The sequence below is a fragment of the Ranitomeya variabilis genome, chromosome 7 (genome assembly GCF_051348905.1).
Source record: "Ranitomeya variabilis isolate aRanVar5 chromosome 7, aRanVar5.hap1, whole genome shotgun sequence".
Lineage (NCBI taxonomy): Eukaryota > Metazoa > Chordata > Amphibia > Anura > Dendrobatidae > Ranitomeya > Ranitomeya variabilis.
In genome coordinates this window covers 203674691-203691213 of record NC_135238.1, presented here as the reverse complement: position 1 = coordinate 203691213, position 16523 = coordinate 203674691, and the positions used below count along the sequence as shown (strand labels likewise).

The 16523-nt window shown below is 41.0% G+C and overlaps 1 protein-coding gene across 2 annotated transcripts in view; it reads left to right on the top strand.

The window, feature by feature from the left end:
• The window catches only part of ITGA6 (integrin subunit alpha 6), a 79511-nt gene that overhangs the window by 28514 nt on the left and 34474 nt on the right, over nucleotides 1-16523 (top strand). For both annotated transcript variants that reach the window (XM_077272693.1, XM_077272694.1), the window contains exons 2-4: nucleotides 11082-11206; nucleotides 13713-13792; nucleotides 14076-14331. In XM_077272693.1, coding sequence (XP_077128808.1) covers nucleotides 11082-11206; nucleotides 13713-13792; nucleotides 14076-14331 — 461 coding nt within the window. The remainder of the gene's footprint in view (nucleotides 1-11081; nucleotides 11207-13712; nucleotides 13793-14075; nucleotides 14332-16523) is intronic.

Sequence of the window (16523 nt, the reverse complement as noted above, 5' to 3'; positions counted from 1 at the left end):
TTTTGAATGATGGTCTCCCTTATTGAACTGTCCAACATCTGGTCCTGGCAAATCAGCAACATCGGTCACAGGTGGCCTTCACGGGCGTACGCGCATCCAGCCAGGATACCCACCTCCATGTTGCCTGCAGAGGTTTAAGAGATGAGTACCTTGCCCACGGCTGCCGCCACGTGCTACTTTACACTTGTACTATATAGTAGTTATTTTTACACACTGGGACCCGAGCTTGGGTTCAACCATTTCTGGTCTTGACCTTCAGCATTGCCAAGTTTGACACTGCATGATCTGGGCCTTCTTATAATGTTGATCCCTCAATTTAAAATATAGCTTCAATATAAATTTCTGCATCAGTATATTAGTGACTGATATGGTAATTACCAGATAACGATAATTACCAGGAGAGTGCAGGATCAGTGTTGGCACACCACCAATCATTAGAGACTGTGTTATAATCGTGATCTCATTATTCAGGCGCTTGGCCCTCCCCCAGCTCTCCAGTACTAGGGAAGTAAATGAAAGTTTTATTCCAAATTCTTTTCTACCGTTGGCAAGTCTGGACTTTCCATCACTTATCTGTTACTTTCCCTGGGTTTGTAAATCACTCCTAGCAGTGAATGTGCCGTCAGTACCTTGTTTTGATGTAACCGGACACCTCTAATGCCAAGACGCCAACTGTGGTTTGTTCTCTTTGTAGAGTCTGTGCTCCTCAAATATGAGGCTTAATGAAATCTTATCTTCTCGCTCCACTGGTGACAGAAAATACTGCATTGTGTCTGACTGTTTTTCAGGTTTTCATTTCTTGTAGGAGTTCTGTTCTTTTTGAACATTACACTTTATATAAGACAAGCACGTCATAGACGAAGATTCATGTATGGAATCCAATTGTGCTACAATATTATACTGGTGTGAACAAGATTTAAAAAACATATCAATCATATCAATAGCTGAGATACTAGTTACTGTATATGTGTCAATGGGTATATAGTGCCTATATGCCACACAGCGGTGTAAAGAGATTGCACTCTGAATCTAATTTCTCCTACTTCAAGCTGCACATGTGAAGCCCCTCAAACACGTTGGCTGTTGGCCAAACGATGGGTCGGGCAATCGTTCAGCTGGCAGGAATGTCGCCCATCTCTCGCTTTATACAAGAACACTTGCTCACATGAAAGAGCGGCTGCCAGACAACTCTGGCATCAGCTTATCACAGAGAGAACAAAAGGATTGGCAGTCCAAAATCGGACATGCCGGATCCATAACTCCACCAACAAATAGTTGTCTAGGGCTCCCATTCCCATTAGTCTAATGCAGTGTTTCTCAACTCCAGTCCTCAAGACCCACCAACAGGCCAAGTTTTCAGGATTTCCATAGGTGATGGAGTTAATGCTGAAGCAGGTGATGAAATTATCACCTGTGAAATACTAAGAGATCCTGAAAACTTGACCTGTTGGTGGGTCTTGAGGACCGGAGTGGAGAAACACTGGTCTAATGTATAAGGGGGTCTCTAGGGTCAATTTCATAGTAAGCAAACAAAAGGTGCGCTTACACCGCATGATGGAGGTGTTAGACGATCAGCGGAATGCTTGCTGGTTGGTGGTCATTTTAATAGCCTGTTTACACACTATCATTCTACATACATACGCGGTGAAGGCGGTTCTGTGGTGGACACCGGCCATTTTGCATACTCCTTATGTTTCTCCTTACGCTTCAACGGGTCCAGGTGTCACCGTCGTCCACCAGAGAATCACCTCCCCCCGCCTCCACAATTTTAACTTTGATGAATTAAAATAAACAAGATTTTTTTACCGGAAGCAGAGAGCCACCTCTTCACTTCTTCATATCCGGGTCCCCATACACATTAGTCTGCCAGCCAATTAGTCTAATATATCAGCGCCTTAAGAAGATAATAACCTTGTATAATAACTACTATCTGCCAATTTGTAGTCAGTTACTACCTCTAAGCCCCAATTGATAACATCTTCCTGGCATGGCTGCCAATGAGATTGTTGGTCCCTATACCTTCCTAGCTGGAGCCAAGTTGTGTGAAAAGACCTGGTCTTACGATGCACTTAAAGAAGCGCTCCTCCTCCCATCAGAGTTTTTCTCCTCTTAATATATTGCAATCATCATATTTTATGGCACTTTGTACTTACAATTGCTTATTTCCCTTTCTACCCAGATAATTTTCTTTTCTTTGCACAATGTGGAAGCATATCTATTTTTCCTGCATGAGTCATCACCCTCTTCAGCAACCGCCTCTCCTTGCCAGGGACTTTTGCAGTGATGACTCATGCAGGGAAAATAGACTTCCTGTTTCTACATAGAGCGTGAAAGGATTCGGCCAGTTAGTTTTTAATCACTTGTCATAGACCTAATGGAAAAGAGAAGAATTATCTGGGTAGAAAATAAAAATGAGCAATTGTAAGTACACAGTGCTATATAATATATGATGACTGCAATGTATTAAGAGGATAACAATGCTGATGGGAGGAGGAGAGCTTCTTTACTCTGCCACTGATTACGAATGTATAAAAATTTGCTGTTAGTCCCTGAACTTTTGAGTTGTTTTTTTATAATGTCTGGGAAACGGTATGATCTCTGAAATCTGGGACTCCACCCTTACCAATACCAGGATCCTCAAAGACCCCTTTGTGAATGCGGACGTGGGTAGGTGATAAATGTTTTTTAAGGAATAACCCCAATAAAATACATTAATATATTTCCTACATACGACAAATCTATAGAAACACTCAAAAGTTAGTTAACAGTAAGTAAAACCGGAACTGCATACTAATATGCAAAAATCTGAGGTTAGGTAACAGGTCTCTTATCTGTTACACTAAACGCCCACTTTCTTACAACCGTAGTAAGTCTATGAAGTATATGAAGTTTTGTTATGTCTCTTTCCTTCTTTCCTCATGTGCAGGCATTGCACAGCCTTAGGTATCCATGGTTACGACCATTAGCAACTAGCTGTCACTATATCAGTGGTTGTAACCATGGATACCTAAGGTCCTGCAATGCCTGCACATGAGGAAAGAAACCTAGCGAATCAGATGAACTATACTACATTTCTAATTGGAGATATTTGCTAATATTATTTTTATTACACCTACTACATATTGGGATAGATTTGTGGAGATGGGAATACCCCTTTAAGAACCTGCTTAGAATACTGTATAATGGAGTTGTGGAGAAATGCCAGTTTTTGGAAAAGCTGTGCTCCGTTTGATCAGACCTATGACAGAATTGCAGTCTTTGTTCTCCATGTGTTTATTAATTCCTTGTAGTTAATTGCATTTGCAAGGACAGAAGCGTTTATGTGTGAAGGTCAGATTACCGGAGCAGATTACAATTATTATTAGTTCATTGGTGAACATTTTATTTCAGTTTTAGGATGTTTGATTATGGCTATACTGCAGGTTCGGGCAGAGCAACTGCAGCTCAGCCAAAAAATGTACTGAAATATGATTTCACCACAAATAGGCATAGATTTAATATGAATGTACGGTTTTACAGCAGTTTGTTAGTAGCCTTTTGGTTTTGGAGGTAAAAATAATATTAACTGCAAAATCCTGCAGGAGAAAATCAAAAACTAAACCCTGCAGAACAGAAGCCTTCACATTACTGGTGCCAAGTGCCCAGAAGTGGAGACTGGGAAAATGCCAGGTGACTGGTTTGCTGCACTTACTGATAAGCCAGGCTAAGCTTGAGTAGGGGACAAGTAGGGACACTGGGCGCAGGTGAGGCTAAGTTTGCGCTGCCTCCCCTTTCCCATATGCTCCCTACCCATGTGGTACCTTGATAGATATCATCTAGTGTCATGTAAATTGCAAAGGTGCAGTTACTGAATGTTAGAGCATGTAATGGTTTGTTCAGATCCAGCAGAATATTTTCTTCACTGCTTTTTATAATTTTCCACAAATACTAGGCAAAGAAAACAATAATAATAAAAAATATTATATATACATATAATGTAATATAATCTATAATATAATTCTAATTATATATTATATAAATTAATATAATCAATAACAATATTATATATATATGTGTGTGTGTATGTATGTGTGTGTGTGTGTGTGTATGTGTATATATATATATATATATATATATATATATATATATAAATAAATAATTTTTTGTACTATATTTGTAAATCTAGCTTAAAATTAGCACCAATTTCTGTTTTCTCCTTCAGGCACACAAGAGGGAGGATGTTGATTGATTGCTGATAGTACATGCTTCAACCTGAGGGTCCACGTCCAAAATGTACTGTTCAGTGCCATCTGCGTTATGCAATAGTTATTCCAATACCACAAGGGTAAAAGGAACAGATCGGACTATAATAACGTTAGTCAACAGTAGACAATATCTAGCCACGTCACCACCGGCTGGTCAGCTAGAGTGCTGAACTGTGGGTGTATGTTGGGGTGAATCTCTTACATCTCATTTATTCAATAGAGCATTAGAGCTGGGGGAGGACATTTCAATAGTACAGCCTTACAAGGGCCCCACAGGTATGCTGGAATTATTTCCACCTCTAAAGCAGGTGGAATTGTGCATTATTATGAGCTACTGGACGTTAAAGGGCCCTATATTGCTCTTGCACAGGGGCCCTCTGCTGTTTGTGTCCGCCCCTGCATCAGAGTATTATTTCTTATAATCCCCTAGCCATGATAGTTTTAGTTTTGGAAGGAGAGTATGCCTTCTTATACATGTGTACCCCAAGAAATGTTTAATTGCTGCAGTAAAGTGAAATCTTTTAGCACCAAAAGATGAACATTCCTTGTTTTTTTAATTTATGGAATAACGATCTTAGTAAAACTCATGATTAGGCATGAGTGGAACCATGGAAGCTCAGGTTCATATGGTTCGACTGAACTTTAGTCCAAGGGAATTCCATAAAAATCAATAAGACCTAGAAATTTGGAGCTGGAAAATCTCTCTCTTCTCTTCTCTCTTTTTCCCGAACTGTAAAATGGATTTCCAGGAGAAGTTTGGACTTCAGGGTGCAAACCCTGAACTTTACAGTTCAGGTTCGCTCATCTCTACTCAGGCTCGGACTGGCCCACTGGAGAACCGGAGGATTCTCCGGTGGGCCCAGGCACTGACACCTCCTGGCATACTGGCCAGCAGCTGCCTAGGGCCCCCACTGCTCCAGGGGCCCCTTGCCAGTGGCTATAGGACCCCTGAGTCAAGGGGGCCCACCCTGTGCCAGTAGCAGCAGCTGGAGACAGGATCCTGTACCCGCTGCTAAAGCAAAATGAATATTCACGCTTCCCCACGCCCCTATGGGCGTGGAGAGGCGTGAATACCATTTCTCTTTAATAGCGGGCAGCGTTAGCCGCAGGGTGCAGCTAACACTGCCCGCATGTAAAGCCGCACCACACACACTCACAAAGTACCGCACACCCACACACACACAGCACCGCACACATTCACACATGCAGGCACACAGGCTCACAGAGCAGCTCACCTCCCGGCGTCCTGCTTCCTGTCTGAGACAGCCCAGCTGGATGACGTCATCATCCAGCGTGCTGCTGTCTCAGTCACAAAGCTTCCAGGAATCCAGCGAGAAAGAGGCTGCTGGGATGAGCTGCAGGGAGGTGAGCTGTGCTGTGTGCCTGCGTGTGAGTGTGTGTGTGTGTGAGTGTGTGTGTGTGTGTGATGAGCTGCTGCTGCGGTGAGCTGTGTGTGTGGTGAAGGACAATGATATTGGTGGGGGAGACAATGATGGAGGTGATGGGCAATGATGGTGGGGGGAAGACAATGATGGAGGTGATGGGCAATGATGGTGGTGGTGGGGTGGCAATGATGGAGGTGAGGGGAGGCAATGATGGAAGTGATGGGCAATGATGGTGGGGGAGACAATGATGGAGGTGATGGGCAATCATGGTGAGGGAGGGAATGATGGAGGTGATGGGCAATGAGGGTGAGGTGAGGCAATGATGGAAGTGATGGGCAATGATGGTGGGGGAGGCAATAATGGAGGTTATAGGTAATGATGGTATGGGAGGCAATGATGGAGGTGATAGGCAATGATGGAGGTGATAGGCAATGATGGTGGGGAGGCAATGATGGAGGTGATGGGCAATGATGGTGGTGGGGGAGGCAATGATGGAGGTGATAGGCAATGGTGGTGGTGGGAGGCAATGATGGAGGTGATGAAATGGGCAATGGTGGTGGGGGGAGGCTATGATGGAGGTGATGGGCAATGATGGTGGTGGGGGGAGGCAATGATGGAGGTGATGATGGAGGTGATGAAATGGACAATGATGGTGGGGAGGAGGCAATGATGCAGGTGGTGGAATGGGCAGTGATGGAGGTGGTGGGGGGAGAAGGCAATGATGGAGGTGGTGATGAGGACAATGATGGGGGTGAAGAGGGGCTGCATTATACTTTATGAGGAGGGCTACATTATATTCTGTGGGGGACTGCATTATATTATGGGGGCTACATCATACTATGTGAGGGGGCTACAGTATACTCTATGGGGGGCTGTATTATATTCTGTGGTGGGGCTGCATTCTCTCAGTTGACTACATTATATTCTGTGGTGGCTGCATTATACTATATGAGGGGGGCTGCATTATACCCTATGAGGGTGCTACATTATATTCTATGGTGGGGACTGTGTTATACCTGAGGGGGTTGCATTATATTTTGTGGGGTGCTGCATTATATTCTATGAGAGGGGACTGCGTTATATTTTATGAGGGGGCTAAATTATATTCTGTGAGGGTCTAAATTATATTCTGTGAGGGGGCTGCCCCAACCCTTGCTACATAATTAAGACGTGAACTACCTTATATTATACCCTGATATTGGTGCTTTTTACCTCACAATTGGTGGTCTTGTATCTATTTCTATGTAGCTACATAGTGGGCCCCAAGAATGATTTTCTCTGGTGGGCCCAAGGTGCTCAAGTCCGACGCTGTCTCTACTCATAATATGTTACTTACATATACATAAATGAGTAGACACACATCCTAGCATGCAGACTTATTCATCTGTCTGTACATTAGCAAAACAAGTCCTAACAAAATTTACAAATGAAAACCTTCAGGAATGTATCATACTTTTATGAGACATGCAATGATCACTCTCCGATTTGACTCAATACGATCAGTTTTTACATGGGTTTATAATTCTTTGCTCATATCTGTGTTTTGCAATTCAGAGCTTCTGTTCTGGAAATGGAATTAATACGGAAATTGGATTTGTTAGGTACGGTAATAGTTTAAACAACACTAGAAGGATCCAGTGGACTATAATGGGGTCAATCGGGTTTCCATTATGGTGCCTATTATTTTACCGAAAAAAAAAAAAAAAAAATTAAAATGCCGTACACTGCTGACAGCGTATCTTCCTCAGGAACAAAAAGATTGGCTATATAAAAATCCAACAACTCTATTCACCTTTACCCTGTACATTTGCTATTGGGAGAAAGTCGCGCCTACCTAATATAGTAGACACTTAGCGGTAGATGTAGCTTTAGCTTTTCTCTGTGGATCCGAAACTACATGTTAGAGAGGAGAAGAATTGGAAGGTGGTGGAAAAAGACAAAAAATACCGCTTTTAAATAGACACAAGCCAAAGGGCTTGTTTTTCAAAGCACTATCTGAGAATGTCCGTTTTTGTGTGTGGGTCTGTGTGTACTTTTGTGTTGCTCATACTTAATTTTAACTTGGCTTAATTTAATGATTGCGTTCCCGCTTAGATCTAAAAGTTTCAGCCCTTTCCAGCTGTAAACAGACCCTCATCATAGGTGTCATTGCCAAGTCTGAGCAACTGAGAGGCATATTGTATGAGTCTTAGATTGAATTACTCCAGATCCGCTGCACTGACCTTCTCATTAATAAACTTTGTACAGCCATAATGTAATCAGAATGAATATCTGTCGAAATCTTTCTGCGTTGTAACAATATTAAAGTTATTGTCCCAAATCAAAAGAAAACATGTCCTTTTCTCGTATTAATTATGCATATATAAAGGTAATGGCAGCCTCATATTTATATAAAGGGGTTGTCCGGTCTTAGAAGATAAGTTTGTAGTCAATCTATGTGACGGCAGACAGCATGTGATATGCATAATGTCACAATTTTGCTGTATTCCTCTTTCAGGTGGCCAGCACTTGACCGCATGTATGTGATTTGTCTTTTATAGCTTCCCTCAATTCTCTCCTATTAGGAGAAGCCGGATGAGACTACTTGGTACATAAACGCGAGTTACAATTTACTTTCAACTGTTTCGGCATTGAGGATGCCGATACTGTTAAGCATGCAAAGAAAGTCGGATGAGGGGTGGTGACGGTTCTCACGGGACCCATAGCAGCAGCGTGGCCTGCCGCCATTGGTGGTACGCCACTGGCCAGTAGATAGGAAATAGCAGTGGCACTGGGAAAGATATGCTTCTTCAGAGTAAACAATGGTCGTCTACATAGCCTACTGGAAACTCACCAAAGATGAAGTAGCCCAAATGTATCCTACTGTCCATTTTTAATTTGAGTATTTTGCTAGATCATTGAAACACCAAATGATAGTGATTTTACAGGGGTGTAATTGTTGGAGGCAGAGGCTTCATTTGCACATGGGCCCTGGAGCCTAAGTAGGCCTATAAGGTCCTTTTTTCTTTATCAGAAGGCCAATTAGTGGTTAGGGTCTAGATGGCTGTTTTACCCAAAAACTTCAAAAAGAACCTGAAGATCTACCTCTTCCGGCAAGCCTACAACCTGCAGTAACCACCGATCGACCAAACCACTGCACGATCAGCTCTATCCTCAACTACTGTATCCTCACCCATCCCTTGTAGATTGTGAGCCCTCGCGGGCAGGGTCCTCTCTCCTCCTGTACCAGTTGTGACTTGTATTGTTCATGATTATTGTACCTGTTTTTATTATGTATACCCCTCCCCACATGTAAAGCGCCATGGAATAAATGGCGCTATAATAATAAATAATAATAATAATAATAATGTAAGTAAGATGAATACAAATGCATGATCTAGTCCGTATGTCAGTAATCCCCATTTTAACATACAGAAACCCCTAAAAAAAAATTAAACCTCCACTATCTTTTCCCCATTAATGAAGTTTGAGTTAGCTTTATATTCTGGACAGGATTTGTTGTCTGCTTTCCCTATGTCCATGCCGTACCTTGCCAATACCCATTGCTCGCTAAGTTTCCTATCTGTACTATAAAAGTGTCAATGCTTGTTGCTACTGTGCTTTGTAGACCATCCAACTAGATTCCAAATATCGCCATAATTCCAAGGAATCACATCTGGGAATCACTGCTTACACTGATGAGCAAAAGGGTAACAATGTTTTGAACTTTTGACTTTACAGTTGAAGAAAAAACTGTATACATACCCAAGTGAGTCGACCAGTATGCACCAATTTTGGGAACGTGTAGAAGAGACTAGAGATCAGATTTTGGTCGGGACATGCTTGAATCTGATCTGGTCCAGAAGGATTCAGGCAGTGTTGAAAGTCAAAGTTGGATTTACAAAACAATAAAAAATAAAATTTTAGGAGCAAAACAGTAACAATGCAGTGAAATGACAAGAATCTGCATAACTAATCATTTTCAAAATAGTTTCAAGTCAGATTTATTTGAGACAGCCAAGATCATTGTCTTTATAATGATGGTAGTCTCACCTTAGTACCTGTAGTGGATGGTGAAATATGGAACCTGAAAGTCAAAAGTTCAAAACATTGTTACACTTTTGCTTATCATTGTATGGGTTGTCAATCTTCAGGTACAGTTATTTTTTATTACTTAAATGTATGTAATTGAGGCTAAAAAATAAATTTTGAAATTAGGTTGTAATTTTGCACCCTTTGTCTTCTATAGCCTCTATGCTGCACTGTCCTATTGCTCTATGCAGAATGACTGAACTGAGAACTTTTTAACTCTTTTATTTCTCTTCATCTCCTGTCTGCTTGTTTATAAATACAGACCACATCAAAGTTGAATGTGTAGGGAAACAAAGAGTCTGTAGTAGACAAATTACACAAAATGTTTAATAAAACCCAATTGCAAAAGTTATTTTAAACCCTAAATACATACATTTAGGTGAAAAAAGTCCCTAAAGGTAAACAACAACTTTAAGGTGAAAGGATTTAACAAGTGCATGTGTGAAGGGCGTGCAGAACAGTCTGAACCAGAATATTATGCTCTCTGTTGAAAAGGGTTCAGGTTTGTGTCTATCAGTTATATAACGTGTGGCTGACTGTAAGGGTATGTGCACACGTTCAGGATTTTTCGCGGTTTTTCGCTATAAAAACGCATAAAAATCGCATACATATGCATCCTATAATTTAGAATGCATTCTGCAATTTTTGTGCACATGATGCTTTTTTTTCCGTGAAAAAAAACACATCGCAGTAAAAAAAGCAGCATGTTCAATAATTTTGCAGATTTTTTTGCATTTTTCCTGTTATTTAATGCATTGGGAAAGCTCCTGAAAAAAACGCATGCGGATTTCTGGCAGAAATGTCCGGTTTTTGTCAGGAAATTTCTGCAAGAAATCCTGAACGTGTGCACATACCCTTAGATAACCTTTGCGTACAATGATTATTATGGTTACTTTCTGTTGCTACCAGGTTTTCACATCTAGGCTATAAATGTTATATTGCTAGGGACTCATCTGTGTATAGACGTAGCAATAAATTTGTCACTCAGAAATGAACAAACGTGTAACAGTTTTATTGCCAAACCACAATATAATGTTTCAGTCTGTTTAGACCTTCATCAGAAGACTAAACAACAGCGAAACAGCAGCGCTGCTTCCACTCATCTCAAGTCTCCCCCAGATGGCAATCAGTTCTGATGAATATCTAAACAGACCGAAACGTTATATGGTGGATTGCCAATAAATCTGTTACACCTTTATAAATTTCTGAGTGCCAAGCTTATTTATTGCTGCTACTGGATTACGGGTTGGAACGCTACTTGGGCACCTGAATCACTCACCAGGAGTGCCGTATATTCCTTCTCTACCCTTTTATGTACAGCTACTTATATTTCAGGGCTATGGAGCCTTGAAACTAACAAGGATTTTCTTTTATTTGATAGATTGCTGGTTGGTGCACCTAGAACAAAGGCCTTCCCTGCACAGAAAGCTAATGTATCAGGCGGATTGTTTTCCTGTGATCTTACATCTACTGCTGCGTGCAAAAGGGTTGAATTTGACGATGCCGGTAAATTAATGGCAACCATTTCCATTCAATTGTATGTTAAAGTATAGACGTCATTGTTCCTAATGGTAAATTACAATTACAGCATTTTAAATCTCAGACTGGTATTGACCTTATAAGTGGACCAGGCTGATACTTTGAGGGCACAGATAACACGACATAGATAAAGATCTTACAACTGCATCAGGCTCTTTCCAGTTAGTGGCCCTATTCCGGTTGGTCCCATCAACTACTGCACAAGAGGGTCCAAAGGAAATGCAAAGGAGGGGATGAGAAATTTGCTCAACATAAGAGCATGGAACAAAAAAGGAGCCTCATAGCCTATCGTTCTGAGTAACAAAATGTGCACCATAATAAGACCATATTTTGGCCTTTGCTATGAAGCACTGGCTCCACTGAAAAATTTTAAAGGTTTATTCCCAAGTTAGTAGGTTTTTTTCCTATCTTATGGATAGGACATAAGTTAATGATCATCGGGGCTCCAGCTTCTAGGGCTCCCAGTCATCCCAAGAAAGGTACAAAAAGAAAGAAAAAGCCAGCTCACCAGATCTCCAGGAGAAGCACGGAACTCAGTCTTGATATGTCGTGAAATCCATGAAAAGAAAAGGCAAATGATCCAGCTTCTAATAGATAAAATGCAAGTCTTTAATTCAAAAATTTAAAAGATACATGCTCCTCGGACCTCACCAAATCCCAGTGAGGAGAGCGACACGTTTCGACTGCTACCGCAGTCTTTATCTAAGCTTGGATAAAGACTGCGGTAGCAGTCAAAACGCGTCGCTCTCCTCACGGGGATATGGTGAGGTCCGAGGAGCATGTATCTTTTAAATTTTTGAATTAAAGACTTGCATTTTATCTATTGGAAGCTGGATCATTTGCCTTTTCTTTTCATCCCAAGAAAGGGACTCTTGAACACGGGAACCAGGCTCTGTAGAGTTAAGTCTCGAATAGAGCGGAGGTTCACATGCTCAACCTCCGCTCCAATACATTACATTCATTGTCTAAGGGACTTACTGGAAATAGCCGTGTTCTGTGCTTGGATCACATTTTGGTCTTGGCGATGGGGCACTCTCTCTTCATCATGTATGACATTGAAATACTTAACCCCTTAACCCCCGTGACATTTTTCCGGTTTAATGTTTTCTTTTTTTTGCTGACCTTCTTCCCAGAGCCATAACTTTTTTTATTTTTCAATATGGCCATGTGAGGGCTTTGTTTTTGCGGGACAAGTTGTACTTTTGAATGATACCATTGGTTTTAACACATCATGTACTGCAAAACGGGTAATAAAAGTTGTTGTTTTTTCTTACCATGTTCACTAAATGCTACAACTGACCTGCCATTATGATTCTCCAGGTCATTTCAAGTTCACAGATAACAAACATGTCTAGGTTCTTTTTTTTAAGTGGTGAAAAACAATCCAAAATTTGTTAAGAAAAAAATGCCGCCATTTTCCGAGAACTGTAGCGTAACCATTTTTGTGATCTGGGGCTGTGTGAGGGCTTATTTTTTGTGCATCTAGCTCACGTTTTTATTGATACCATTTAGGTGCAGATACGATCTTTAGATCGCCCATTATTGCATTTTATTGCAATGTAGCGGCGACCAAATAAAGAAATTCGGCGGTTTTAATTTTTTTTCTCATTACGCCGTTTACCAATCAGGTAAATTATTTTCTTATATTGATAGGTCGGGTAATTCTGAACACGGCAATACCAAATATGTGTATATTTGATTTTTTTTATTGTTTTATTTTGAATGGGGCGAAAGTGGGCTGATTTGAACTTTTATATATTTCTTTTTAAACATTTTGACAAGAGATTGACAGCGGTATTTAAGTAGTTAACAGCCGCGGGTGGATTGCGATTCCACCCGTGGCTGTTGCGGGCACATGTCAACTGTATACACCAGCGGTCATGTGCCTGGAAAGGTGTGGGTTCAGCGCCTGAGCTCGCACCAAATAGGGGGAGTCTGTTATGTGCGTACTATTATGCCACATGTCGGAAAAGGTTTAAAGGGTTATTTCCAAAATAGTAAGTTATCCCCTATTTATAGTATAGGCGATACATTACTGATCACTAGGGGTCAAACCACAGAGACCCCCAGCCATCATAAGAACAGGGTTCTTGGACCTGGAGATGGGACTCTGAATAGCCCTATCTTGAATAGAGCAGAGATGCGCATGCTCAACCCATAGCACAAATTGATATATATTACAAAATATTATAGATTTTACCAAAAATCCGTTGAGGGCTTTTTTTTCCTATAATTGCTAATTGATGCAAAGGGGTTAATTAACATGGGCCAGTTATGTGTTTTTTTTTTGTTTTGCTGTGATTTGCATAAAATTTGGGCGAAAAATGCGGTGTTTAAACAAAACCATTGCAGAAATGCTTCTTTTTTTTTGTATAATGCCATAAATCTGACCCAAGCAAGATAATACACCCAAATAATAACCTGTAAAGAAATTAATACTTTATCGATTAAAAATGAATACTTACCTCTACAGTGGACCTGTCATCCGAGAGTAAAGAAAACCAATGGATGGGTGTTAGTGTTCAAAGTCAAGGACCAGGAGGCAAAGTTGTGGTAAGTACTGACAAAAATATTTCCCTTTTAATAAAAACTTATTGTAAGAAATTACCCTAATTTAGGAATATCCCATCATTATGCTTTAGTAATATCATTAGGACCACTGATTATTTTGACGCCATAGCACATATTTACTAATGTATATTTATCCACAAGATATAAGAATGAGTGTCCATTGAAAGGGCGAAGCGAGGGGCGAGGTGGTGGTGGTAATGGAGTCTTGTGCAGAAACCTTCTCGAGTGTTGCTCAATGTGTAATATGTCGTATGTAAACCCATAGACTTGTGCTCACCGATATGAAAGAAGGAGATTCGTGAATACGCCCCAAGAAACTCGTGATATCACCGGAAGGTGTTATGTGCTGAGCCAAGACCTCACTATCTCAGATGAAATGGATGGAGGAGACTGGAATTTTTGTGATGGACGACTCAGGGGTCATGAGAAATTTGGATCTTGTCAGCAAGGTGTTGCTGCAACCTTTACAAAGGATTATCACTATGTTGTGTTTGGCGCACCTGGGACCTACAACTGGAAAGGTATGCAGTCCCATCACTTGTTAAGCTCCTTTACGTGTGCAAGCTTGTGCTCTCTCAGAAGCTTCAGGAGATCATCTTCTCTACTTCTGAATATTCTACGATCACATGGTGATATGTTGCAATTGAGTTCTTACAAAATGATGACCCTTTTAGAATTTTCAGGTATACAGTTGGTAAAATAAGTATCTGATGCACTGCTGATTGTGCAAGTTTTCCCATCTACATAGAATGGAGAGGTCTGTCATTTTTATTGTAGGTACATTTCAACTGTGAGAGACAGAATCTAAAAATAAGATCCAGAAAATCACATTGTATGATTTTTACATAATTAATTTGCATTTTATTGCATGACAGAAGTATTTGATGTAACCTCTCCATTCTTTGTAGGTGGTAAGACTTCCAAAATCGGCCGCAGTGTATCAAATACTTATTTTGCCCACTGTATAGAGAGAGATAGTTACAGGGAGTATAATGACAGCAGTACAGCAATAGGTTTAGATACCAAGAGATCCTGATAACTTAAAGGGAACCTGTCACCAGTTTATTCTGATATAACCCACAGCCACCACCTTTCAGCTTCAAGTGATATTAATTCGCCCTGCAAGGCAAAAAAGAGACCTTTTATTATACTCGCCTATGGGCTGTCCAGATGGTTGGGGGTTGCTGGTCTTGGCCTGGTGCCTCCTCTCTTCTCCTGTGCTTCGTGTGGATGATGCGTCTTACATCATCCGCACAGCGTTCCCCTTTGCGTACTTCTCTCTGCCCTGTACTGTTCTGCGCATGCGCTGGGAAAGGCCAAAGAGTGGCGGAGCATGTGCACTGTGGTACTTTACTCTGCTCTCTGCAGGGCAAAGAGAAGTGCGCCTGTGCAGAAGAGCGAAGGAGAGCACTGTGTGGCTGACATAGGACGCGTCATCCACACGATCGCAAGGAGAGAGGAGGCGCCGGACCGCTCTATTTGGATGAGTATAATAAAAGGTCGTTTTTTTGCCTTGCAAGATGAATTGGAGTATACATTATAGAATGCTGTCACATGGCGCTGAAAGGTGATGGACTTAGGATATAGTGGAAAAAATGGTGACTGGTTCCCTTTAAAGGGGTTGGCCAGCCACAACAAAAACTTTACAGGCAGTATGGATGTCTTAAAAAACAAAACCAAATCAGACACATTCACCTGCTGTTACCCCCATGGATCCAGCACAGGATGTTCTGGTGGTACCGGTGGTGACCGGCACAGCATGTCAACTCTGAGTTGCTATTTTGGGTCACCTGACCAGGTGTAGTGACTAAAGAATGTGCCTTTATGGCATCTGCTCCTGCAGCAAACCACCTACACTGTACCCATGAGCGTAGCAGCAGGTGCGTACGCCTGATTTTGTTATTTTCTTAAGCCCTCAATGCCATCTGTAAAGTTTTTGGTGATGCCTGACAGCCCCTTTAAGGTGATAGTGCAGTGTGAGATCCTCAGGCTCTGTATCCCACTAGTACTGTAGCTTCATATAAAGCTAATGTGACATACACTGACTTTACCTATGCAGAAACTGTACAGGGCAGTTTGTTACAAATATCTGTTTAGCATTATTAATTTATGGTGTTTTTATCCTGCCTTCCAGAAGCCATGACTAATCATTTTTCTCTAAAAAATAAACATTTGAAGGCTTGGTTTTTTTTGCAGGATGAGTTGTATTTTTTATTGCATTGTTTAAGCTTTTCAATTATTTGTATGACCTTTTATTCCATTTTTGGAGTAGGTGAGCAAAATTCATCCACTATTTTTTCATTTGATAAAGCACTCAGTCTTCTGGAGAATTAATGTGATATTTTAACAGTTTGGACCGTTATAGAAGTGGTCATATTGATTATGTTTTTTTTAATATAATAAATAGGAGCGTTTTATATACTGTATACATAATTTATCTTTTGATGTTTGACTTTTTTAGAATATTTAACCCTTTTTTTCCAGTAACACTTTGAAGTTTTAAACATTTAATTCCATGTTTTTTAATTATGCCTTGTCACTACCAGGGATGATACTATGATGTTAGACCTGAGGGTGTTACCAATCCATCAGTACCCTGCTTCTCAGGGTGACAGAGGGAGACCTCTTCCTCTGGATAAAAGCTTAGATGCCAGGAGCCGGAGCCTGTTTATTACAGCCGCCAACTTCCTTTGGGCATGGAGCAAGCTTGGCT